General features: G+C 44.5%; 1 protein-coding gene across 1 annotated transcript in view; it reads left to right on the top strand.

The window, feature by feature from the left end:
- PSD (pleckstrin and Sec7 domain containing) overlaps window positions 1-25,938 on the top strand; it is a 322,847-nt gene that overhangs the window by 225,333 nt on the left and 71,576 nt on the right. Inside the window, exon 10 of the mRNA XM_040438419.1 lies at window positions 14,299-14,342. Coding sequence (XP_040294353.1) covers window positions 14,299-14,342 — 44 coding nt within the window. The remainder of the gene's footprint in view (window positions 1-14,298; window positions 14,343-25,938) is intronic.

Below are 25,938 nucleotides of genomic sequence, written 5' to 3'. Positions count from 1 at the left end.
GGAGGGTGTAAGGGAATTGGTGGATGTAGTTCACATGATTGCTGTCACTGCGTTGTCAATGTTAGTAGTGAAGAGGAAAATAGAGAGGGGTGCCATGTTGGGGACTAGAAATAACAGGTAAGCCATCTTGGGGATCAGGAAAAAGTGGGACAGCCATTCTGTGACCATGAATGATTTGAGAGTCATGCGGGGGGCCCAGGAATAAGAGAGTGAGCCAAGGTGGGAATAAAGGATGAGAGGTTCAGCCATTCTGGAGACAAAGAATGAGAACGGAAGCCATGCTACCGACCAGGAATTAGAGATAAGCCATGCTGAGCAACCAGGAAAGAGAAGAGGAGCCACGTCGGGGACTAGGAGTGAGGAGCCATGCTGGGGTCCAGAAATCAGAGGGGAGCCATGGTGGGGACTAGGATTAGGAGGGGAGCCAGGCTGGAGAGCAATGCCATGGTGTAGACCAAGAATGATGGGGCCATTTCCAACTGGAAAAGGGGGAGGTAACCATAGGGAATGAGAAAGAGTCGCCTATGGTTATGTGTGTGTACTGAGCAGCTTGCATATAGTACCAAGGCTGTTTTTACACTCCTCAGTATTGAGATTACAACACCGAGAAGGACAAGCCATCAAGGAAGTAGCAGGTTAGATCTTCAGATGATCAAATTTTTAAGCACATAGCTCCAACATGTGGTATGTGGGAGGGGCATAAAAGCCAGATTGAAAGCAATGTTTTTTAGCCACATGAAACCTCAAAAATTAGAAAGTCTTGTGGGATGATTGTGTAATGCCTCCAGTGGCGTCGCCAAGGGAGGGCCAGAGGGGGCCACGGCCCCCCCTATATCATGCTGTGCCCCGCATGTGCCCCCCAAACTGAGCAACTCGGGTGGGGAGCGGGGGCGGGGGCGGCGGCCCCAGGGCACAGGGAGATGAGCGCTTCCATTGCGCTCATCTCCATAGTCATCTGTATCGCAGTCCACAGGACAGCGATACAGATGCCTGTGCTAGTGCGGCAGGGGAGGGAGAGGTGTGTCCCTTCCCCTTCCTCTGATAGGCTGCCGGCCTAGTGCCTGCAGCCTATCAGAGTCCAGTGCAGGTGTCATCGCGCCGCTTGAGCTGTACAGCACGGGACACAGGTCGGAAGAGGCCTGCATCGCTAACATGGAGGTAAGTATATGTTGTTGTTTTTTATATGTACAATAGTTTTACAGGCACATTAGGGGGGCTCTTGTTACTGGCACATTGGGGGGGCTCTAAGCTCTTGTTACTGGGCTGGCACATGATGGGGGGGCTCTTATTACTGGCACGTGATGGGGGGCTCTTACTGGCACATGGGGGACTCTTGTTACTGACACATTGGGGGACTCTTGTTACTGGCACATGATGGGGGGGCTCTTGTTACTGGCACATGATGGGGGGCTCTTGTTACTGGCATATGATGGGGGGGCTCTTATTACTGGCACATGATGGGGGGCTTATTACTGGCACATGATGGGGGGGCTTATTGCTGACAATTGATGAGGGGGCTCTTGTTACTGGCACATTGGGGGGGCTCTTGTTACTGGCACATTGGGGGGGCTCTTATTACTGGCACATGATGGGGGGGCTGGGCTCTTATTACTGGCACGTGATGGGGGCTCTTGTTACTGGCACATTGGGGGGCTCTCATTACTGGCACATGATGGGAGGCTCTTGTTAATGGCACATTGGGAGGGCTCTTGTTACTGGCACATTTGGGGGCTCTTATTACTGGCACATGATGGGGGCTCTTGTTACTGGTACATGGTGGGGGGGCTCTTATTACTGGCACATTATTGGGGGCACTTATTACTGGCACATTATTGGTGGGCACTATAGGGGCATCTACTGAGGCCAAAAAGAAGGGGTATTTTATATGGGGGTCTCTGTACAGTAGCATTTTATACTGGGACACATCATTATGGTGGGTACTATGGGGAAGGGGGAGAGGAGTACTATGGGATCATCTACGGGGGGCACTAAGAAGGGGTATTTTATACTTGCAAATTATGGGGGACACTGAGGGCATCTACTGGGGCACTATATATGGGGCATTTTATACTGGTACATTATGGGGGGCACTAGGAGAAAGGGGGGATAGGAGCACTATTGGGGTATTTACTGGGAGCACTATATAGGGGTATTTTACATTATTGGGGCACTATGGGGACATTAGCTCAACTGGGGGCATTACAAGGGGGTATTTTTTGCACATAAGGAGAATTATTTCTACTGGGGGGGGCATAATGGTGGGCTTTATTACTCCCCCATGGTATGAGCCCGCTAGTAGCAGCACCAGCCTCTCCCTGCTCTGCTATCCCTCTGCCCCTTCTCTAAATCCTTATTATGAAATCTTTCTCATTAGGATAAAACACATTAGCTCCACCGAGCCCCCCAGCCAAGTGTTAAAGTGGTGTCCGAGATCCCCAAGGGCCAAGCCAAGTAATTGTAAGTTTTCATGTGAAATATGTTTATGTTATACACATATAGCATACACTGTGCCACACAATATACAGTATACCTCTACACTGTGTAGTCTGTTCTATAAGCACCATTGTTTTGTGGCGGCAGACAGAAAATAATCTGGAAGTGCCCCTCCCGAGACCAGGCTCTGGATCCGCCACTGGTCTGGCCTGCTCACAGGAGTGTACATTTCTTCTAAACTGTAATCCGTATCCTCTGACCTGCAGAAATCAGCGCTCGCTCGGTAACAACTAACAGGCAGTGCTTGTAGGCTGTAGCCTGGCCCTGTTACCAAAGCTAGCTGAGTGGTGTAAGGTTAAGGTACTAGTAGAGATGAGCGGCTGCTGAATCCTGATTTAAAGTTAAAGTTACTGCAGGATATGGATTACAGTTTAGAAATGTCAAATGTACACTCCTGTGAGCGGCGGGGAGGGAGATCTGTGGATGACACTGTTATAGGGAGGGGGATCTGTGGGTGACACTGTTATAGGGAGGGGGATCTGTGGGTGACACTGTTATAGGGAGGGGGATCTGTGGATGACACTGTTATGGAGAGGGATCTGTGGATGACACTGTCATGGGGTGGATCTGTGGATGACACATATAGCATAAGATGCTATATACGGTATGTGTCATCCACAGATCCCCCTCCATAATAGTGTCATCCACAGATCCCCCCATAGCAGTGTCATCCACAGATTCCCCTCCCTATAACAGTGTCATCTACAGGCAACTAGGACATGTTGAAATCGGAGTGATTTATATATTTTTTTTAAACCACAGACAGCAGTACTTTTCTCCCCTGTTGCAGTTTTAGGTATTGGGTAAAGTATTGCAGTATTTCTAAGCATACTTGTGTAAATGTATTGTTGTTATAGCTGCCCCCCCCTACTTTTGTCCTGGCCCCCAGTGTGCCCCCCCCAAAAAAAAATTTGAAAGCTAGAGACGCCTCTGGATGCCTCCTGTTTGTCGACATGCCAGTTATTGCCACTTATCGCAAACTGAAAGAGACAGAATGCTTGAACTGAGAGACCTTGGTTTATCACTTCAACAGATCACTATGCAACCAGTTCAACGTTGTGTGTCTTGGAGGTTGGGAGAACCCTGATGAACTGGAATGATAGTGAGAAGTGCACAGAGGCGAACAGATGGGTCATGTGATTAGAAGATTGGCATGTAGTGGTCCATTCTAAACTGCAAGTGAAATTGAACATCAGAAGGCATTTGCATGACATGCTCCCCTGACGAAGCATTTTGGCAAAACGCGTTGGGTGAGTTAGGGACACTGGTGTGGCAGCAGCATCAATGGATATATGCATTGTCCTTATTCTGAGCTCTGATATGGTATCACTCTTGTAGATTTGACTGTTATGATGGCATTTGTCTGTAAATTACCAGGTGTCATATGATTATTTTGGAGCGTGCTTTTAGGTCTTTTTGTGAACATATTTATTGCTAGCATTTACCAGTGGTCCCTCACATATTTATTTTTAATCAATTCTGTGTGGACTCTTTATGACATGCTTTTAACATGTTATTTAAATAAAGGTATATGTTTTATGGTGATAATGCATTCAATGTGATTATTGGGTAAACATTATTTGTTGTGTAGGATTTATGTTTGACTTGTGTGTCCCTAATAGGTCGGTTAATGTCGTTGTTCTAGTTTGGACCTGGTTGCATGTGATATGCTAATAGAAGCATGATTTTGCTTTATTTTATTATATTTTCTTTTTAGGGGGCTGCATAAGTTTGCTGACTCCATTTCCACCTCCACTCTGTATGCCAGTATGACTGCTCGTTATTATATGTCCCTATTATATGAGTTTTCATTGACATGGTGTGGCACTGTTATGAAAGCAGTGTGTACATTTTTTGACTGTTATTTAGGCAACATATAGAGATGATACTTAAGGAGGACCTTTAATCTGGCAAAACATTGTGAACTAAGTGTCATGATCTGTACAGCGGCGCCCAGGGATCTCACTGCACTTACTATTATCCCAGGGTGCCGCTCCGTTCTCCTGCTATGCCCTCCGGTATGTTCGGTCACTTGGTTATAATAGGAGGAGACTGCCCTTGTTCTCCTGGGTGTCTCCTTCTCCTAGGCCGTAGCGCTGGCCAATCGCAGTGCAGAGCTCACAGCCAGGGAGAAAAAAAACTCCCAGGCTGTGAGCAGTGCCATCTTAAGAGCATTATAGGCCCCCGGGCAATACAGTGCACTGGGGCCCTGTCTACACAATCACGCACTAGAATAAAAATGCAAATTATCAATAAGGCGATATTTATTGGTACTTTCAACAAAATCAGTGTTTAATATAGGAATAATATATAGGGGGGGCACAAAGATACCACAGTCAAAAATGGGGGGGCAAAAACAAAATAAGTATATATAAATAAGATTACAAAATATGAGAGAATTGCGGTATGCAGGGATACATTTATAATAAAACTATTTACTTACAAAAGAAGCTGTTCAATCGTCTGCTGTGCCGTCCTCTGCTTGCTTCCGCGGATTCTTTCCCCTTCTTTCTGTCTCTCGTCAGTGCGCAGGCGCACTGTTATGGTGGATCTGTGGAAGACACACTGTTATGGGGGCATCTGTGGATGACAGTGTTATTATGCCTCTCATTAGCCCCCATATGCTGCCTCTCATCATTAGCCCCCATATGCTGCCTCTCATCATTAGCCCCCATATGCTGCCTCTCATCATTAGCCCCCATATGCCTCTCCATTAGCCCCCATATGCCTCTCCATTAGCCCCCATATGCCTCTCCATTAGCCCCCATATGCCTCATTAGCCCCCATATGCCTCTCCATTAGCCCCCATATGCCTCTCCATTAGCCCCCATATGCCTCTCCATTAGCCCCCATATGCCTCATTAGCCCCCATATGCCTCATTAGCCCCCATATGCCTCTCCATTTGCCCCCATATGCCTCTCCATTAGCCCCCATATGCCTCTCCATTAGCCCCCATATGCCTCTCCATTAGCCCCCATATGCCTCATTAGCCCCCATATGCCTCTCCATTAGCCCCCATATGCCTCTCCATTAGCCCCCATATGCCTCTCCATTAGCCCCCATATGCCTCATTAGCCCCCATATGCCTCTCCATTAGCCCCCATATGCCTCTCCATTAGCCCCCATATGCCTCTCCATTAGCCCCCATATGCCTCATTAGCCCCCATATGCCTCTCCATTAGCCCCCATATGCCTCTCCATTAGCCCCCATATGCCTCATTAGCCCCCATATGCCTCTCCATTAGCCCCCATATGCCTCTCCATTAGCCCCCATATGCCTCATTAGCCCCCATATGCCTCTCCATTAGCCCCCATATGCCTCTCCATTAGCCCCCATATGCCTCATTAGCCCCCATATGCCTCTCCATTAGCCCCCATATGCCTCTCCATTAGCCCCCCATATGCCTCTCTCCATTAGCCCCCCATATGCCTCTCTCCATTAGCCCCCCATATGCCTCTCCATTAGCCCCCCATATGCCTCTCCATTAGCCCCCATATGCCTCTCCATTAGCCCCCTTATGCCCCCAGCAGCCACATTTTCTTATAAAATAAAAAATCACTTACCTCTCCTGCTCCTGGACGCCGCCTGCCTCTCCTCAGTCGACTCTGTGCTCTGAACTGGCGCGCACAGCGTGAGGTCACAGAGCGCCCTCACGCTGTGCGCAGCCCTGCACAGCCGACAGCCGAGGACCAGGAAGTGGTGAGTACAGAGCGTTCACCACTTCCTGGTCTCTCGGTTCTAATGAGCGCTTCCATAATGGAAGCGCTCATTAGTATTCAACTGGGGGAATCAGCGGGGGGGCAACCGGGGGGGCAAAGGACAACATAGGGGGGGCGATTGCCCCCCCTCGCCCGCTGCTAAATGACGGTTGGGAAGTTGGCTGGTGGGTTCACTGGGCAGGCGGGGCCCCCAGGCAAGTGGGGCCCCCGGGCAACTGCCCAGCGTGCCCATTCGAAAAGACGGCCCTGGCTGTGAGCTCTGCGCTGCGATTGGCCAGCTCTACAGCCTGGGAGAAGGAGACGCCCAGGAGAACAAGGGCAGTCTCCTCCTACTATAACCAAGTGACCGAACATACCGGAGGGCATAGCAGGAGAAGGGAGCGGCGCCCGGGGATAATAGTAAGTGCAGTGAGATCCCTGGGCGCCGCTGTACAGATCATGACACTTAGTTCACAATGTTTTGCCAGATGAAAGGTCCTCTTTAAGCACTGTATGTTGGAGTCAAACCCTGGGCCTTAGATCCATAGCACAGATCCTGGGAACTTTATGTTAATAAGTCTGATGCCTCCAAGTCTAATTCTTTCCTTGTTAAATTCAAAACTGAAACTCAGTTGATACACTTGCTGTTTTATATATATTTCTTTGAATTACCCCTGCTGCTATATTTATGCGTGGTAACAATTTGCATCCTTGTATCAATTTCTTTAACAGAGTAATTCTCATTAATGTACATAAAGTATAAGTATTTCCTGCAGCTAGTGCATAAGAAGAATATAGGGGCATTTTCAAGAATAAATCTCAGAATCTGGAAATGCCATACATGTGCATGTATTATGTTAGATAACATCCTGTCTCCTATGATACATTTTATATTGGACATTATAATATGGTTAGTACCCTCATACAATTAATATTGTAAGGTTTACGCTGAGGATGGCTCATGTTTTTATGTACAGACAATGTATACAGGGCAACACGGCTACCCCCACCTGAGTGACAGATCATAGTACATATCCAGCTCTGCTTTGTGTTCTTCCTGTCTCCAAGGCAACAACTGCTTCAAATGAATTCATTCAGTATGGGGTCAGGGCAGAAAGACATTATCGTCATGAAAGGGTCTATGACTAATGTTCGTAAATCACTATTTTGAGAATAGAAATATAAAGAAATTAAGAAAGTACCAATGAAGCATCTTACCTGTTTCTCTGTATGTAGTGATAGGATAGTTGCCATACTTCTATATAAGTGCACATTCTATCACTGGGACCTGCACCAATCTCGAGATTGGTGGTTCCTCGAACCTGTCCAGACAGCCACTGTTTCCCTCATATAGAAAATGAGTGCTACGCTGTTTACATAACTTTCTTTAAATGCTATTCGTTATAGCAGATTTTTATAGTTAAAGTCACCTTTTCTCCTGGGTGTTAAATCACACCCTGTTAGCAGTTCAGCCTCATCAAGTCCATAGGCGGCCTGTTCGCCATTAGAGAGGCTTAAGTCCTCCAGCCCGGCTCAAACCTCAAATCCCAGCACAGCCCTCACTTCACAGCACACAGACTCCCATAGTAATGTAAGGAGTGGCCGTTTGTATGCTCAACTACTACTCCATTCATTTGTTGGAGGCTTGTAGAGAACAGGGTCCCTTTCTTGTGATTGGTGGGGGTCCCAGAGGTAAGACGCACACAAATCTAATAGTTACCACCCTGTCCTATGGATAGGGGTAACTTGCTACAAGTGTAATACCCCTTTAAAAGATGCTGTTACCAAATCTGTAATTCTGTATCTTTCTACTCACTTGCCATTTGCTGCACCCGAAGACGGTCCGTGTGCTGGGAGTTCTATGAAACGGTAAAAATACTGGTAACCTGTCCTGCGAAAAATACGGATGACGTTGGTTTGAGTTAGATTCACACGACCCTTATTTGTTTTGCGGTCCGCAAATTGCAAAAAAAAAAAAATGGACGACAGCCGTATGGCGGACAAGAATAGGACATGTTCTATTTTTTTTGCGGGGCTACAGAGCGGACATGCGGATAGCACACGGTATGCTGTCCGCATTTTTTGTGGACGCATTAAAATGAATTGTTCTGCATCCTATCCGCAAAAAAACGGAATGGACATGGAAACAAAATACGTTCTTGTGAATGTAGCCTTATGTCCTGTGAGCTTAGGATTCCTCAGTATGCACCATCATGCAGCACATGGTCGTTTTGCAGGTGTACAGCGGGGGAATGCAATTAAGGGCTCACACAAATGTTTTTTGCGTTCCGTATACGGGTCGTTGTTTGAGTTCCGTATACGGAACCATTCATTTCAATGGTTCCGCAAAAAAACGGAATGTACTCTGTATGCATTCCATTTCCGCAAATCACGTTCCGTGGCTCCATTCAAGTAAATGGGTCCGCCAAAAAAACAGAACACATACGGAATGTAGTCCGTATGTCTTCCGTATCCGTTCCGTTTTCGCTGAACCATCTATTGAAAATTTTATGCCCAGCCCAATTTTTTCTATGTAATTACTGTATATGCCATTCGGAAAAACGGAACTAAATCGGAAACACTACTGAAAAAACAAAAAACAAAAATGGATCCAGGAAAAACGGCCCGCCAGACACTGAAAAAAACATATGGTCGTGTGACCGAGCCCTAAGTCGAAAGATAGCAATGACAGATTTGGAACCAGCACCTTTTAGGCTATTTACTGATTGCTGCAGTTTACGGGGCCTTCAGAGGTGACAGACTTTCTATAAGGCATTGCTGATATTCAGTATCATATTACTTTTCTTCAGTGCAACCGGGAATTGTGCTTAACCCTTGTATGATGGGTCTTTTTTCCTCTTCTGCATGCATTTTGGAAGTAATGCATTTTTGCCCTCTCTATGTGTGTTAAGTACACTGCTCAAAAAAATAAAGGGAACACAAAAATAACACATCCTAGATCTGAGTTAATTAAATATTCTTCTGAAATACTTTGTTCTTTATATAGTTGAATATGCTGACAACAAAATCACACAAAAATTCAAAAATGGAAATCAAATTTTTCAACCCATGGAGGTCTGGATTTGGAGTCACACTCAAAATCAAAGTGGAAAAAGACACTACAGGCTGATTCAACTTTGATGTAATGTCCTTAAAACAAGTCAAAATGAGGCTCAGTAGTGTGTGTGGCCTCCACGTGCCTGTATGACCTCCCTACAACGCCTGTGCATGCTCCTGATGAGGTGGCGGACGGTCTCCTGAGGGATCTCCTCCCAGACCTGGACTAAAGCATCTGCCAACTCCTGGACAGTCTGTGGTGCAACGTGACGTTGGTGGATAGAGCGAGACATGATGTCCCAGATATGCTCAATTGGATTCAGGTCTGGGGAACGGGCGGGCCAGTCCATAGCATCAATGCCTTCGTCTTGCAGGAACTGCTGACACTCCAGCCACATGAGGTCTAGCATTGTCTTGCATTAGGAAGAACCCAGGGCCAACCAGCATATGGTCTCACAAGGGGTCTGAGGATCTCATCTCGGTACCTAATGGCAGTCAGGCTACCTCTGGCGAGCACATGGAGGGCTGTGCGGCCCTCCAAAGAAATGCCACCCCACACCATTACTGACCCAATGCCAAACCGGTCATGCTGGAGGATGTTGCAGGCAGCAGAATGTTCTCCACGGCGTCTCCAGACTCTGTCACGTCTGTCACATGTGCTCAGTGTGAACCTGCTTTCATCTGTGAAGAGCACAGGGCGCCAGTGGCGAATTTGCAAATCTTGGTGTTCTCTGGCAAATGCCAAACATCCTGCACGGTGTTGGGCTGTAAGCACAACCGCCACCTGTGGATGTCGGGCCCTCATATCACCCTCATGGAGTCTGTTTCTGACCGTTTGAGCAGACACATGCACATTTGTTGCCTGCTGGAGGTCATTTTGTATGGCTCTGGCAGTGCTCCTCCTGTTCCTCCTTTCACAAAGGCGGAGGTAGCGGTCCTGCTGCTGGGTTGTTGCCCTCCTACGGCCTCCTCCACATTTCCTGATGTACTGGCCTGTCTCCTGGTAGCACCTCCATTGTCTGGACACTACGCTGACAGACACAGCAAACCTTCTTGCCACAGCTCGCATTGATGTGCCATCTTGGATAAGCTGCACTACCTGAGCCACTTGTGTGGGTTGTAGACTCAGTCTCATGCTACCACTAGAGTGAAAGCACCGCCAGCATTCAAAAGTGACCAAAACATCAGCCAGGAAGCATGGGAACTGAGAAGTGGTCTGTGGTGACCACCTGCAGAACCACTCCTTTATTGGGGGTGTCTTGCTAATTGCCTATAATTTCCACCTGTTGTCTATCCCATTTGCACAACAGCATGTGAAATTGATTGTCACTCAGTGTTGCTTCCTAAGTGGACAGTTTGATTTCACAGAAGTGTGATTGACCTGGAGTTACATTGTGTTGTTTAAGTGTTCCCTTTATTTTTTTGAGCAGTGTAGGTAGGACCTTCTTGAGGTGAAGATAGCGCCGCCGCCGTGCATTCCTCTCACAGTACAGTATGCAGTCTCACAGACACAGATAGAAAAACTGCAGCTGCATCCCCATTTACTATATAACCCTTGATGGATTTTTGAGGGTAAATGAGTAGGCCTTTGAACATGCAAGGAAATCAGTCAGTTGGAAGATGAATAAAAGAACAATACTGTTCTGCAGGGAATTTCATAGTTTTCATTTTTGGTAGTGAAATGGCATCTGTCAGCAGATTTGTACCTATGAAACTGGCTGACCTTGTTGCATGTGCGCTTGGCAGCTGAAGGCATCTGTGTTGGTGCCATGTTCATATGTGTCCGCAAGTGTGATCATGCTTGGCCCTGTCATTCAAAGTGCAGAGAGTGCAGCAGTTGCAGAGAGAGCTGAGCCTATAAGTGTAACAGCAACGCCCCCGTTGCTCCTAGAGGCTTATTTGCATAAATGCAAACATAATTTTTCTCAGCAATGCAGGCACATATGAACATGGGACCAACACAGATGTCTTCAGCTGCCAAGTGCTCCTGTAACAGGTCAACCAGTTTCATAGGTACAAATCTGATGACAGATGCCCTTTAAGTCAGCACACACAGACCCGTATAAGACAATCCTATATCTGCAGTCTACCAGTCTACATTCTGCTGACAGCTGTTATGGGACAACCATAGGGAATTTAGAATTTCCCTGTAGCCCATCATAATAGATGATTTTTGAAGTGGTTTCAAAGATTCTTTTACCTTATATTCAGATAGTTTGAATGTCTGGAGAAGATTTTCATCAGATATGTGCGTAATATCTGGAATATAAATCCACACAGTGTGAATATAATCATAGTGTGAGATATACAGTATAACTAGGAAATATTGTTTATCTACAATTGAATGTACTTTACACAACTCTTGTAGCCTGTTAAATGTATTAGGTTTTTGTAGGTGCAATATTATAGAACATGTTTTCCATTTGCTATAGCAAAACGTGGGGCTGTTTATAAGGGCTGGTGTGAGCATACGTGCATTAGAAGTAAACGATAAAAATATCAGTCCATTATGTAGTGCGTCAGATTGCAGAAAGTTGCTTAGCGACGCTCTAGATGAGAGCCCACAGAGCCTTCCTTGTGCTCTGTATTTCATCAAGCTGAGCACTTTCCCGCATGAGCTTTATTAAAATGCAGCAGGTAGGACGCGTTCTCGTGTTCATTGTTATGCGAGTGTCAAGGCAAGGTGACAGGCACGTGATGATAACAGAGTGCAACAATCACATCCATTATTATATCCAGGACTGAAATCGGAAGAAGCAGCTGGTAATCTTATCCGAGCCGTTATGGTAAATCTTATTAGTGATGATGAGATGCTCATTTACCATACAGATCATACTGTATCACCAAATGTGAGTGGCAATTTGCTTTCATTGACGGTCACCACTACAACAGACCTCACCGACTTCCTGCAGACCATATTCCTAGTGGAGTTGTAGAAAAGTAATGCTGATTTATGTTCACTAATCCCTGAACATGGTACAGTAGAGATTTTTCAGATCTCAGAAGACTTGGTTACAGAAGGTATAATTAAATGCTATAATACTAAAAGTGGATTTAGCTGGGCCGATGAGCAGAAAATAGTCTGGAAGGAAGCGTTACTTCCTGACAGTTGGCTGCTTGTTCAGTGCGGGTGAAGCTCTTCATTTACGCGCAGCGATCCCCTCCACAGTATGGGGACTAGGGATCACTATTGCGATCGCTCGTCCTCATACGGCTGCATTGTTTCTGGGCAGCAGAACCCTGTTTAGACAGCACGATCTGCTGCCCAGAAACGATAATTATGTGCCTGCACGGGCGACAATTTCACCCAATGAACAAGTGTTTCGCTCGTTTATCGGGTGATCTACTGCACCGTTAGATGGGCAGATTGTCTGCAACGAGCCTGATTATCTGGCCTTCTAAATCTCATTTCTTGTTTACATTCAGCTACACACTGGTACAACACATATATATTAATATATCCTACCCAGTTGCATTTGTTGCCCACAAACTACCATTGCAAAGAACTTATACCATGCATATACCATTTTTGCTTTGTAAGATCTTTTTGCATTGGTAGGAGAATACGGTGAGATAAAAGGAATGCCAGTGCATGCACTCTTTTGGCATACATCAGACCCAGCCCATGGACAGGATATATCAGTCTACATAACCAAGGGGGAGATTTATCAAGACCGCTTTCTGAGCTGGTCTTGATATCCTCTGCGCTTCCAGAGGATGTTCGTTAGAAATAATCTGCTCGAACATTGAGCTTCATTCATAGATCAGCACAATGCTGATTAATGCCTTAATCAAGATAAAGGATTTAGTAACATATAATGCATATTAGTTGGCATATTTCATAGTATTGTCTCTCCCCTCCTGCTTTTCCTATATGTTTATTCTTTGCTTATCCACAGTAAATGTAACACAAAACAACCACTTTTTAGCGATGTTCATAGGGTACTATGAGAGGTAATGATGAGGGAATGAATGAATGAACAGTGACTAATATATGGCAATTTTCTTGATATTCCTGTTTGCAAGAGGGACAGAACTATTCACATTATGTTACACTTCGTTGGCAGCCACTGGAATTGTTGAACCATTTTAACACCAAAGTAACACATTTACCTCTTCCCACTTGACTGCATTCAGTATATCCTATTTCTGAGACACCTTCAAGTGGGAAAGACTTTGTAGCTTTTATATGGCTCAGACGTAAAGAAGGCCTCGTAGCCGCCTCAGTTTTCACAGCAGATCACACCAATCCACTTGCCTGTGAATTATTTGCACTGCAGGTTCTTAGTATTTATCTAATGAGCTGTAATCCATAGATTTCATTTTATACTATTTAGGCCCCATGCACACGGACGCATCTGTTTTGCGGACCGCAAATCGCAGATCTGCAAAACACAGATACCGGCTGTGTGCAGCCCTCATTTTTCTATAACACACGCCCAACCCTATATTAAAAATGCCTATTCTGGTTCAAAAAAGGACAAGAATGGGACATGTTCTATCATTTTGAAAGGATAGTGGAACGGACATGTGGATGTGGACAGTATATGGGGTGCTGTCTGCATTTTTTGCGGCCCCATTAAAATGAATGGGTCTGCATCTGATCTGTAAAAAAATGTGAAACGGATGCGGACTAAAAATACGGTCATGGGCATGGGCCTTATTATGGTCCTAATTAAAAAGAAATGTTTGACCACAGTCCAAAATCACATGAGAATGAAACTTTATATACACGTGTATTCCATGTACCTACTGCAAGTTAACATTAGCACCATACTGCGTTATCGCCCTGCAGTTTACCACACCATGTTATGATCGTCACGTGTTAAATATGTTCCTCTGGAGTCCTGTCCTAATAATCCTGGCCCCATCAGATTCTGCAAGCTTCTGAGGTTTCTAAAATAGGTGCAACTATATGTTGAGTGGTGGTTACTCTTACATCCATAGGTTTAGGTTTCGGTATTAATATCAAATTATCTTGGTCAATTTATATGTAATTACACATTAACTTCATTTTACTCACTTGAAAATCTCTCTTTCTCTCCAAGGCTTTGTACAGCTCAATTAAGAATGAGAAGTTACAGTGGACAATGTAAGTAAATGTGAAAGCAATCTTCCTTTGCCATAAATTTCTCTGCAACAATTTTTTTTTAAAAGGTCGTAAACACGCAGTTGCTACTTTTTAACGCCACTTTTATGGTGCAAACTTATGATAAATCTCCCTTCAAGAAGTCTCCAGGAACTTCAGGCTTTCATTAAATGTTCTATAGTTCCCTCTTGCCACCTTTAATGTTTATGCTGCTTTTGGGTGTATGGCAACGAACAAAATATCTGCCGTGAAATATGTATTGAACTGTTTTTGTAACTTGCATACATATGTAACATAGCATTGGCTATTCACGTTAGCATAAAAATGACAGATATGGTTCACAAAACACAATACTTTATCCCAGACATGCCAGTATGTACAGAATTCTGCCTGGCTGTCTCAAAATTAACCTTTGTACTAAATTTTTATTACTATACTACTTATATGATATATGTGCATGAAGGAAAGAAGATGTATTACGTTCTGTTAAGCTGTAATGGCAAATACAAAAAAAAAATCCCAAAAACATATTCCATGTCAGTGGAATTATTTTGGGTTGGCGCGGTGCTACAGCTTTGGGGCTTAGACTGCTTATTCTAATATTTGTATTGTATTGAGTTTTGCAGACGGCTGCACATGTTACACCGGGTTTCTGTTATGCTCTGTGTGATTTAATTTATACAATTACATTTTTCTGTTTGTTCGTTCCTCCTGAAGACACCTGTAAAGATCTTGCATCGATAACTAAAGCCATGCTGCTGGATTGAAGCTTATAGCTGATTATGAAAAAGGGAGGTTGAGTTTGGACCGTTCTGTTCTGATGGGAATCCTGTGGTTTATTTGAGGACATATTTGGAGATTATTTTGAAACTTCTGCAATGAGAGCAGTTCTAATAGAGGCTTCAAGCTGGTAGATTAGCCTAGTGCTAGAGAGCCAACTGTCATCAGACAGTAATATTAACAGTGGCATGAATGTGTAGGATCAGTTTTTTCCTAGACTTTTGCTTAGTGTATACTCACTGGAAAAAATATCAAGAAGGAATTGGATGAAACTTTGGCCCAGATTTACTAAGCCTGTAGATGGCGTAAACTAGACCTGCTGTCTAGGCCTGCTCCAGTTTTATCACAGTGTCTCGGGCTGGATGATAAATCTAATGCAAGGGCAAACATTTTTCACTGACTCTATACCAACTATTACTTTACAGATTTTTACTCTAGAATTGTGTTGAAATTGGCTGAAAATGGTGCATATTAGGCTCCACCCCTTTCTTGTGAAGCTCCACCCACTTCCTGCTAAGCCCTGTTACAAGGTGCTCCAAATTTCTCCAGTTTGTGCCTGTCACGGACGTTCCCTCGACAGGTGGCAGGAGATCGGTGAGACTGGCAACACGTGGTTTGATCTGACAGGTTTTCCTTGTGGATCAATAGGCGTATGTGTTGTTTCTGGTAATGGCCACACCCCTGGCCTCAGGTGTTGCTAATGTGGTCATTTAACCTTCCTTATTTATTGTTGCTTCTTCCACAATGCTGTGCGGTTTATAGCTTCAGTCTCAGTTGTGGATTCTTGGTGTGTGGATCTCGGCGGAGTTCCTGGTGCTTCCACTGCTCGTTTGAAGTTAAGTCTTTCCTTTCCCTTTTGTATTTTGGTTGGGTGCTGTGTGTTGCATTTCCCTATTGTTTGCATCAGGCCTGAAGGAGACTCCTGTTCGTCCTTCTGTTCTGTCTTCAAACATGTTCACACAGTGTGCAGTCTGACATTAAGTATAAACCATTCCTGTCTTCCAAATAAGGCTACTTTCACACTGGCGTTTCTGGGTCCGCTTGTGAGATCCGTTTCAGGGCTCTCACAAGCGGCCCAAAATGGATCAGTTTAGCCCCAATGCATTCTGAATGGATAAGGATCCGTTCAGAATGCATCAGTTTGCCTCTGTTCAGCCTCCATTCCGCTCTGGAGGCAGACACCAAAACGCTGCGTTTTGATGTCCGCCTGACGATGCAGAGCCAAACGGATCCGTCCTGACTTACAATGTAAGTCAATGGGGACGGATCCGTTTTCACTGACACAATATGGTGCAATTGAAAACGGATCCGCCTCCCATTGACTTTCAATGTAAGTCAAAACGGATCCGTTTGCATTATCATGAACAAAAAAAAAAACTGTAAATGGTGTGACCCAGCTGTTTGACTTGTCTTTTACTATTCCTTGATCCATGATATCCAAGAACAGCCTGTCTTCCATTGGACATTGCGACCCTGTTGTCTTCTCTTGTCTTGTGGAAAACTGTGCACCCTAAGTGATCTTGCTCACCATCGCAGGCCTGGTCTTCACAGGAGGGATCCACGAAAGGACAAGGCACAGGAGCTCTGTGTGGCAATTCTTTTATTAGGAAACTGCTGTGACATGGCTGGAATAGGGAAGGACGTTTATTTTCAAGTGTGTTGGTGAGCATAACATTGACTGAGGTCGGCTTGTGTGCTCCTCCTATACAGACGTCTCCTATGATGACCCATCCTAGGTCAAGTCTCTGGGCATATGGAGCATTTTGGGGACCGTTAATCAGTGCTCTAACCTTATGAACTCGTAGTATGTCTCTTCCAAGGAGTAAGACTATCGGGGCTTCTGGGTCCAGTGTCGGTATCAGGTGAGCTATACGCTTCAGGTTGGGGGTGACATGCTGCTAACTCTGGTGTAGGTATCTCAGACCGGTTGTCAGGAATGTGATTGCACTCCAGTACGGTTGGCAGGGACAAGCAGGTCTAACCATTTATGGACTCTACCTTGTACCCAGTTGCCTTCCTCCCCGTCGTCTAAACGGTACCTGCATATGTCCTTAAGTTGTAGGGAGAACTGGGTCCTACGATGTTGAAGGTGTCAAAGACCTGTTGATTTGATCATCTAAGATTGCATATATCTTGATCGCCTTATCTCAATGACCGACTGGATAAACTCTGACAAGGCATATTTTTGAGCAGGACTTCCCTCCTGCGAGTCCTTTACAGATCTCTGTACAGTGAGAAGTGACTACTGCAGAGTCTACGTCATTGTCTATCTGCTTCCCGTCATGCTCCTCTGCTTGGGGTGATACCTGAGAAAGTGGTCCAGGGTGGCGAAGTGTGATGTTGTAGCGCAGCACCTGAAGCAGATGTTGTTTTCTTTGAGGAATTCTTTGCAGTCCTCTAAAGACTTCTCCCTGAAGACTCTGCATTTTAGTAGAGGATGTGGTTTCTTTTGCAGGGGGCATTCTTTGGTAAGATCTTTGAGTTTGTTCTCTTCTTGAGAAGACTTAAACGACCTGTAAGGAGAACCTGTGGAGGCAACGTTAGTTTTGTGGACTGCCACTGGGGTTTTATGAGGTTTGACACCAGGGGGTAGTGGGGCATAACAATGTAAAGTCAAAACTGGGATGGTTTCTGATCCTTGCATGTTGAGTAACAAAGTCTACTAACACCACAAAGGGGGGAAATGGTACATTGTGAACCTGCTTATAATGAAAACCATGTGCGATCCACTTCTCCTGTTAGTTATAAGGGAGTTTTTGGACAATCCGGTTGACTGCTTGAATGCTAGCCTGAGCAACCTGTACGCTCTATTAACAAGACGCTGAGTTCCCTGAGCTTCTGGTAACCCCTACCCACTATTCTGGGAAAATTATAAATTCTCTTAAATAAAGCATTTTCTATAGCTTCTATTGACCCATAACACTCATCAAGTCTTTCCCACACCATCTTTAGGCCTTTGCCAGGATAGTTTATGTTAACGTCTCTGATTCTTTTGTTGTGTTCAGCAGACTCGCTTCCAAGCCACTTTACCAAGAGATCTAACTTCTTACTATAGGAAACATCTAAGTCTTATGGCTCTGGAAGGAGTTTCACCATGCCCTGTAGTTCTCGGGGGATCTGTGAATTTTATATGTCCTTTGGTAACCAGCTCCCGTTTAGCAAAGAACTTAGCGAAGTGCATGGCGGCCTGGTTAGCGCCAATACTACACGGTGTGTTGTTGTTATGCTGCATGTGTGGTGTATCACCATAGCTTTTAGGGGTTTCTGGCTTAGGGAAGTCTGTATAATACCGTTCTGACGTGAAGGTTGTCCCTTTAAGTCGAAGCGAAAGTTGTAGCTTTGTAGTTGTGGTCAGCATCGTGTTGTCGCATACCATTCTGCTGGAGGTACTGTGGTTCAAGGTAGGATCTTTGGCACTCTGTATAAGCTGGCTATTATACTGGATCACAGTTGTCATCTGTCTTGGGATGCTGATGGACATATTCTGAGACGCGCTGTGCTGGATCTTGTTCATCTAGGTCTGGTCTGTGTTTCTCGGATTCGGGGAACTCCAAGGCTTCTAGGAACGCTGCTTTGGCCACTGCGGCTGCCGCTTCTTTCTCTGCGGCACGTTTTTCCAGTGACACTTGCAGGAGCACTCTCTCCTTCTCCATTAACGCTTGACGGCGTACTCTCTCTTCTTCCACTGACGCTTAAGGCTGCGTTCACACGGGCGAGATTTCCGCGCGGGTGCAATGCGGTAGGTGAACGTATTGCACCCGCACTGAATCCCGACCCATTTATTTCTATGGGGCTGTTCACATGAGCGGTGATTTTCACGCATCACTTATGCGTTGCGTGAAAATCGCAGCATGCTCTATATTCTGCGTTTTTCACGCAACGCAGGCCCCATAGAAGTGAATGGGGTTGCGTGAAAATCGCAAGCATCCGCACGCAAGTTCGGTTGCTAGGAGACGATCGGGATGGAGACCCGATCATTATTATTTTCCCTTATAACATGGTTATAAGGGAAAATAATAGCATTCTGAATACAGAACTTATAGTAAAATAGCGCTGGAGGGGTTAAAAAAAAATAATAAAATTTAACTCACCTTAGTCCATCTTTTACCTTGGTGATGGATCATGTGATGACGGGAGTGACGTCACCACAGGTCCTGTTCCTGTAATGAATGCTCACCACAGGTCCTGTTCAACAAAGGAGACAGACGAGAAGCCGGACTGCACGATCAACTGGACTAAGGTGAGTTAAATTATTATTTATTTATTTTTTAACCCCTCCAGCGCTATTTTACTATGCATTCTGCATTCAGAATGCTATTATTTTCCCTTATAACCATGTTATAAGGGAAAATAATACAATCTACAGAACACCGATCCCAAGCCCGAACTTCTGTGAAGAAGTTCGGGTTTGGGTACCAAACATGCACGATTTTTCTCACGCGAGTGCAAAACGCATTACAATGTTTTGCACTCGCTTGTAAAAATCGCGGGTGTTCCCGTAACACACCCGCACATTTTCCCGCAACGCCCGTGTGAACTCAGCCTAACGGCGTACTCTCTCCTCTTCTAGTAACGCTCTCTCTTTTTCCATTGACGCTTGCACGCATGCTCTTTCTGTTTCAATTGACGCTTGCACGCATGCTCTTTCTATTTCTTGATCTGCTTGCTTTAGCTTTAGTTGCATCTCTTGTGCGGCAAAGGAAGACCTTACTTTTGCTGCTTCAGCTTCTGCACGTGCGAGAGCAGCCTTTTCAATTATTGAGGATTTGCTAGAGCAGCTTGCTCGTGACCTGGTCCTGTATGATGATGCCCAGCTAGCGGACATTGTGTGCCTTTTGCTGGCTGCTTAATGTCTCTGTGCAGACTCAGTATTGGTAGAACGTACTTCAGCGTGGTCTGGATAGTGTTGCACTTGCTGGGGACTGCACTCTCACTTCTTGTTATTGTATGGCAGCCGCTGCAATCTTATACGCAGGACCGTGTGTGTGATGGCGGCTCTGTGTAGTCATATCCACTATTGCTGGTGACTAGCATCTGTTTTACTGTTCTGTCTTCATACACGTTCACACAGTGTGCAGTCTGACATTTAGTATAAACCATTCCTGTCTTCCAAATAAGAGGACTGTTTTCTGTAGTCTAACTTGTTTATTGGTCAACAGGATTATGAATTGGTAAAACTACAAGAATGCAAATGGCTTGTGTAAATAAAAATTATAGAAGAGCATGTACAGTACAGTAATACATTGACAGAGAAAGCAGATGTCCAAAATGGCTGCCTATACATAGAACTACATGTCTAGCTAACAGAAATAACTCCCTGAGTGACACTTATACCTAGCTAAACAGCTCTGCATAACATAATGTCCCTGAAACAAGGTAGATCTCACCAGTGCCTTGCACTTCCCACAATGCGTAGCACCTCCCACAAAGCAATAATCTTTATTACAAAGAAAACAAGGTGCAATACATTTTTACCACCGCTAGATGGTGTTATTACCTAAGTAATAACTATATGAATACAGAAGTTGCAGCAGAATGAATTAGAAATTAAATAGACGTGAACTGAAATGAATCTCTCTCTGCTAGAGGCAGAACACCTTCCTTTCGGAAGAACAGGTAGTCTCGTCCCTGAAATTAATACTAGGGTCCTATAGGGCTAGATAGGACTCTAGGTAATCCTGTGTATGAACTAACCTACCTCAGGGGTCTGTTCATACTGGTAGTCAAGTCAGGATTTTGGTTAGGGTTTTAGTTTTGGTGAGGTGTCCATCTTTCTTCCCGCTCAGGCCTGATTCCCTGTTCCTTCTCTCTTATGCTCGGTGTGGTGCTTCCCTCCCACACCGAAGCGTGCCAGTGCCATTTTGCTCCACTTTTTGAGACAGATTTTTGGCACAGATGCATTAGTAAATCTGTATCTTTATATGTGTGAATGTAATGATGATATATGTGAGTATAATATTAGAACAAAAGGATAAGTTTGCTGGAGAAAACTGTACAATTGAAAGGAGGCTGTGGTGCCCTGTTGGGCCACCCCTAGCCTGGATACAAGATGAGATATGGTTGGACAGGGAGGCATACAGGTTCTGTATGGTATACTTCAGCACATTTACCTACAGATATTGCAGCTGAGCCTAAGAATACTGCACACTTATAGGTTGTCGAAGCTGGCGTCCCAACTGATCCCATAAATGCTGGATTGGCAATAAATCAGATGACTAGGCAGAACAAGGAGGTGTTGCACGCTGGCAGAGACACTCCTAGGAACCCTTGCTGTGTGTGGGCAAGCATTATCCTGCTGAAAAATGCATCTGGCTGCAGGATGTCCTGCACATATCACTGAGTGTCCCTTGTGTCGCTACTAGGGGTGACAACTGTCGTATGAGATGTCTCCCCAGATCATCACACTAGCAGTTAGGGCAGCGTAACAAGATTGAAGCGCTCACTACCAGGCCTCCATACTTGAACCCGACAGTTATGGGATCCCATACAGAACCTGGATTTGTAGGTAAAGATGATACAATTCCAATCCATAGCAGTCCACGTTTTTTGTTCATGACACCACTACAAATGAAGGTAACGGTGGCTGACTGTCAATAGCAGGACATTTAATGGATGCCATGACACCAGATTTCCTTATTATAAGTATATGGACATACATCCGGCCAGAGACAGGGGTGTGTAATAGGTCGCCCCTGTGTCTGTTTGGTGGACACTGGGAGAGCTGCTCATTCTTGTCTGAGGATCAAATGATCCTCTCTACTTTCTACCCAGAAAGTGTGTGCCTTACAGTAGAACTGTGTAATGTCTAATTTTTCCTGTGGTGGAACCACACAATAAATGGACAGTGACTCCAGCTTTTCCTACCAATTACAATTGATCTCTGGGGGTAGCAGAAGAAAAGCCTGTGATTAGTTTATCATTGGGGCATGTTCTAATAGATAGGGATTGCATACAGGGAACAAACCCGTCAATATCTTTTCTGATGATTGAGTTTGGGGTTACACGGCAACTTTGGCTAAACACAAATTGCGTGACCAAAGATCGCAGTATAGCACAGCTTGAATCATAATGAAAGTAATTGGGAGCTTGTAAGTTGCCTCCACCCAACAGTTACAAGAAATCCAACCCTGCTGCATTTCCTGCAACTTTCTGGGTTTTGCAGAGCAAGAGACATTGGCCCTGATGTATAAGCCTATAGGTAGCTTAATTTCGGTGCAATTTTGGCGCAAAAAGGCACATATTAGACTACATCCCCTTTTAGGCAAAGCTTCACCCCTTCCAGCCAAGTCGGTCTGTCTTGTTAATGGCCACATGGCACCTGCAATACCGCACGGCCATTAACAATACAGGCCTAATTAGTTAATTGGAGCCTGCTGTGGCTTGTACAGCCATATGGTACTCAACTGTGTTTTTTTAATGCATTTTCTATTATAGCGTTTTGCTATGTAAAAATTATGAGAATGTTGCAAATAATGCAGTAATCCGTATGTTCTTACACATTCATGTAAGGACGGCATGTTCCTTTTTTAGATGATTTTTACAGGCAGTATTTGCTGTGTACAGCATATTCAGCATTGAGATTCATCATGAAAGTAAAGGCATTAAGACTACAGCACAAATTGGACCAATAACTTTGTCATCCTTTATTCTTCAAGTAACAGGATTCATCCACCATCATGTGTACTAGAAAAGCCATGGATAATCTGTCTAATAGCTATTAAGCACTCCCTACATGCACTGAGCTGTCTGTTCTCTTATTTGCTGAGTTTCAGCCACTTGAATCCAATAATGTCATCAGCGGCTGAATGTGACAGCCAGAGACGCTACTCGAAACTACCGAGCCTCTACTATCCAGTGCCATCATTTCCCTATTTAACAGGTCAAATGGAAAATTTTTATGTAGATTCTTTTAATTAGGGCTGAATAGCAAAATTTGAAGAAGCCTATAGGCGAAGCAGTTTAATATAGAATTGTAAGGATAGAGAAATGCTAATGCCATAATGCAGCATAGTATGTGTTAATGGGACAGCAATCTTCACAGTGTAGTGATTAATGCATTGCAGCAAAAGTGTTTTGAGGCCCATCCTGAAGGCATCTTTAACATTGCGCATTTAAAGGATGAATGAATTGCAAATACACTTGAATGCACATAGTTTATTTCAAATTATTGTTTGCACTGGAAAAGTGTCCAACCATCCTCTCTGTGACCAAAATGCAATATTTTTGTTATTAGTGGTTGTCTTTTCTGACCTACAAAAAAGGAATTCTTTAGAGTCATAAAATATAATTTTTTACTCAGACCACCACTTACTACATTGTACAAAAAAAGGTCTTCCCAGGGCCCCAAAAGTAGTGGCTGCCGCAAATACAACTGTATTTCCATCCTCACAATGCATAGGCCTGTGTGCCAGTGCAGGCAGTACAGGTCTCAGGCATTATATGAAAGGCATTATACGTATTTAGTAAATACAGGGGGCATTCTAACTACTGGGGCACTACAGGGGGACACTATAACTACTTCTGGCACTACATGGGGCATCATAACTACTAGGGGCACTACAGGGGGACACTATAACTGCTGGGGGCACTGCAGGGTGACATAACTACTGGGGGAACTACGGGGGGAATTATAAGTATTGGGGAAATACAGTACATGGGGCACTATAATTACTGGGAGCAATACGGGGCACAATATAAGTACTGGGGAAATATATGGGGCATTTTAACTACTGGGCACTACAAGGGGCATTACAACAACTAGGGGCTCTACAGGAGGACAGGGGCATTACAACAACTAGGGGCTCTACAGGAGCACACTATAACTACTGGGGGCAATACAGGGGGACATTATAAGTAATGGGGCAATACATGGGGGCATTATAACTACTGAGGGGACTATAATGAAATACAATAACTACTGGGGGCACTAAATGGGGGCATTAAAAGTACTAGGGCCCTACAGGGGGGGGCTTTATACTAACTGGAGGCACTGTAGGGGGAACACAAACTGCTAGGGGGACTTTAAGACATTACAACTACTGGGGGTACTACAGGGGGACACTATTACTACTTGTGGCACCACAGGAGGACATCATAAGTATTGGTCATCAGGAGGCCTTTTATGTAGCTAAACTCTTCTTTAGTGTGTTTCAACTCCAAATGGAGTCTTCATCAGGTACCAAGTGCTTTAAATACAATAAAATACTTCCTTATATATACATGATCATCTGTTCATTTTTGGGATTGCTTAGAGCAGCGCCAGGAACAGTTGCATTTTTCATATTCTCTACAATTGGTACAAATTTGCTATTCTCTTAAATGAAAAAATAGAAAGTACCTCTGCTCACTTCTCCTCCATGTTGGGTGGTGAAAAGGAGGGGGAGAGAGGGAAACAAAAACATCTCACAGTTACAGCCCTGGACTGCTGCTCGAATCGCATAAGTGCAGTGACTTGGAGGGAAGGCCAGGATGCAAGTGGTACTGGCTATTGTGGTGGTAGTAGTAGTACTCACAGTTCACGGTAGCATGCTGCACCCTGGTGCTTCATAGGGCTGACGCATCTTTTCTTCCCTCGGGGAACATTCTGGTGTTGTGGCTCCTGTCTGGTGGAAGTTGGGGTGCCCTTTATGGTGAACAGTTTGGCTTGGTGCAAGGCAGGAGTGCGAATGCATGGCCAACAGATGGATGATAGAATAAATAATCAGTTGGTTACAATAATTAAAGTCTTTTTTACTGGATTGATGATAGGAGTAGTAGTATATATGGCAGCAAAAAGCCACAGTTCCAAAGTAGATCACAGTATAGTCTCTTCCCAATAGCAGTGTATGGACAGCAATAATGATGGTAGCTGTAGTATTCTTTGTCTTTTTCTCTAAAGACACTTTCAAGTCTCTCCAAAATAACCACAGGCATGCAATTCTGTACTTGTTAACCCTTTCTGTTTTGAGAGACACAGAAATTAGATTTGGACGGCCAGTCCATCTCAAAATCTGGTAGGTGCCAAAGAAATATATATTTTCCACAGTAGCAAAGTCTCAATGCTGTAAACAAGCTTGCGTGGCCTACTTGGTTCTGGACATTCTATAAAGTATGGTCTCTTTCCTTTAGTGGTTCTCTGGTAATAGATTTACTCCTTTGGCAGCTGTAGTCTCAGAAACATAGGTTGTCTGGTCTGCAGAAACTCTCTCACATATGCCCTTCCTTTAGCTCTGCTCAGACTATACTTCCTACTAAGTAACCAGGTGGTGGACCCAGTCCAACACCCGGCAACCTAAACAGTTTGCCCAAATGAACCCTATATTATTATAATTACCAGATGTTGATTCAGTTACATATTTATTCCCAGAGAATTCTTGTAGAGTCACTCAGAATTGAGAAAGCTTGTTGGAAGAACGAGTGAAACGTTTTCAAGAAATCTACAGTACGTCCAGTTGCCTTGGTTTATTCTTTACAGATATACCATGACCTGGATAAATGAGAACCTTCACAGACAACCCTATATTGCTCATCCATTGTTTTTAGGATCACACAGTGCAAAGAAAGACAAGCTCTTTTAGCAACAAATCACCAGATTTTACTTGCCAGTGTTAAATTAACTGTTTTGGCAATAATTAACATTGTGCAGTAGTAATCTGGGGTACTGCAGCAGCATCCCAGGGATGTTTTAATTTTTTTAATTTAACCTCTTCTACCCCAGGCCAGTTTTCACCTTCCTTCCCAGGCCAGTTTTTGCAAATTTGACATGGGTCACTTTATGTGGTAATAACCTTGGAATGCTTTTACTTATACAAGCCATTCTGAGATTGTTTTCTCGTGACAC

Source organism: Bufo bufo, chromosome 6, assembly GCF_905171765.1.
Source record: "Bufo bufo chromosome 6, aBufBuf1.1, whole genome shotgun sequence".
Classification (NCBI taxonomy): Eukaryota; Metazoa; Chordata; class Amphibia; order Anura; family Bufonidae; genus Bufo; species Bufo bufo.
The sequence above is the reverse complement of the archived record's forward strand: the minus strand, read 5'-3'. Positions and strand labels throughout refer to the sequence as shown.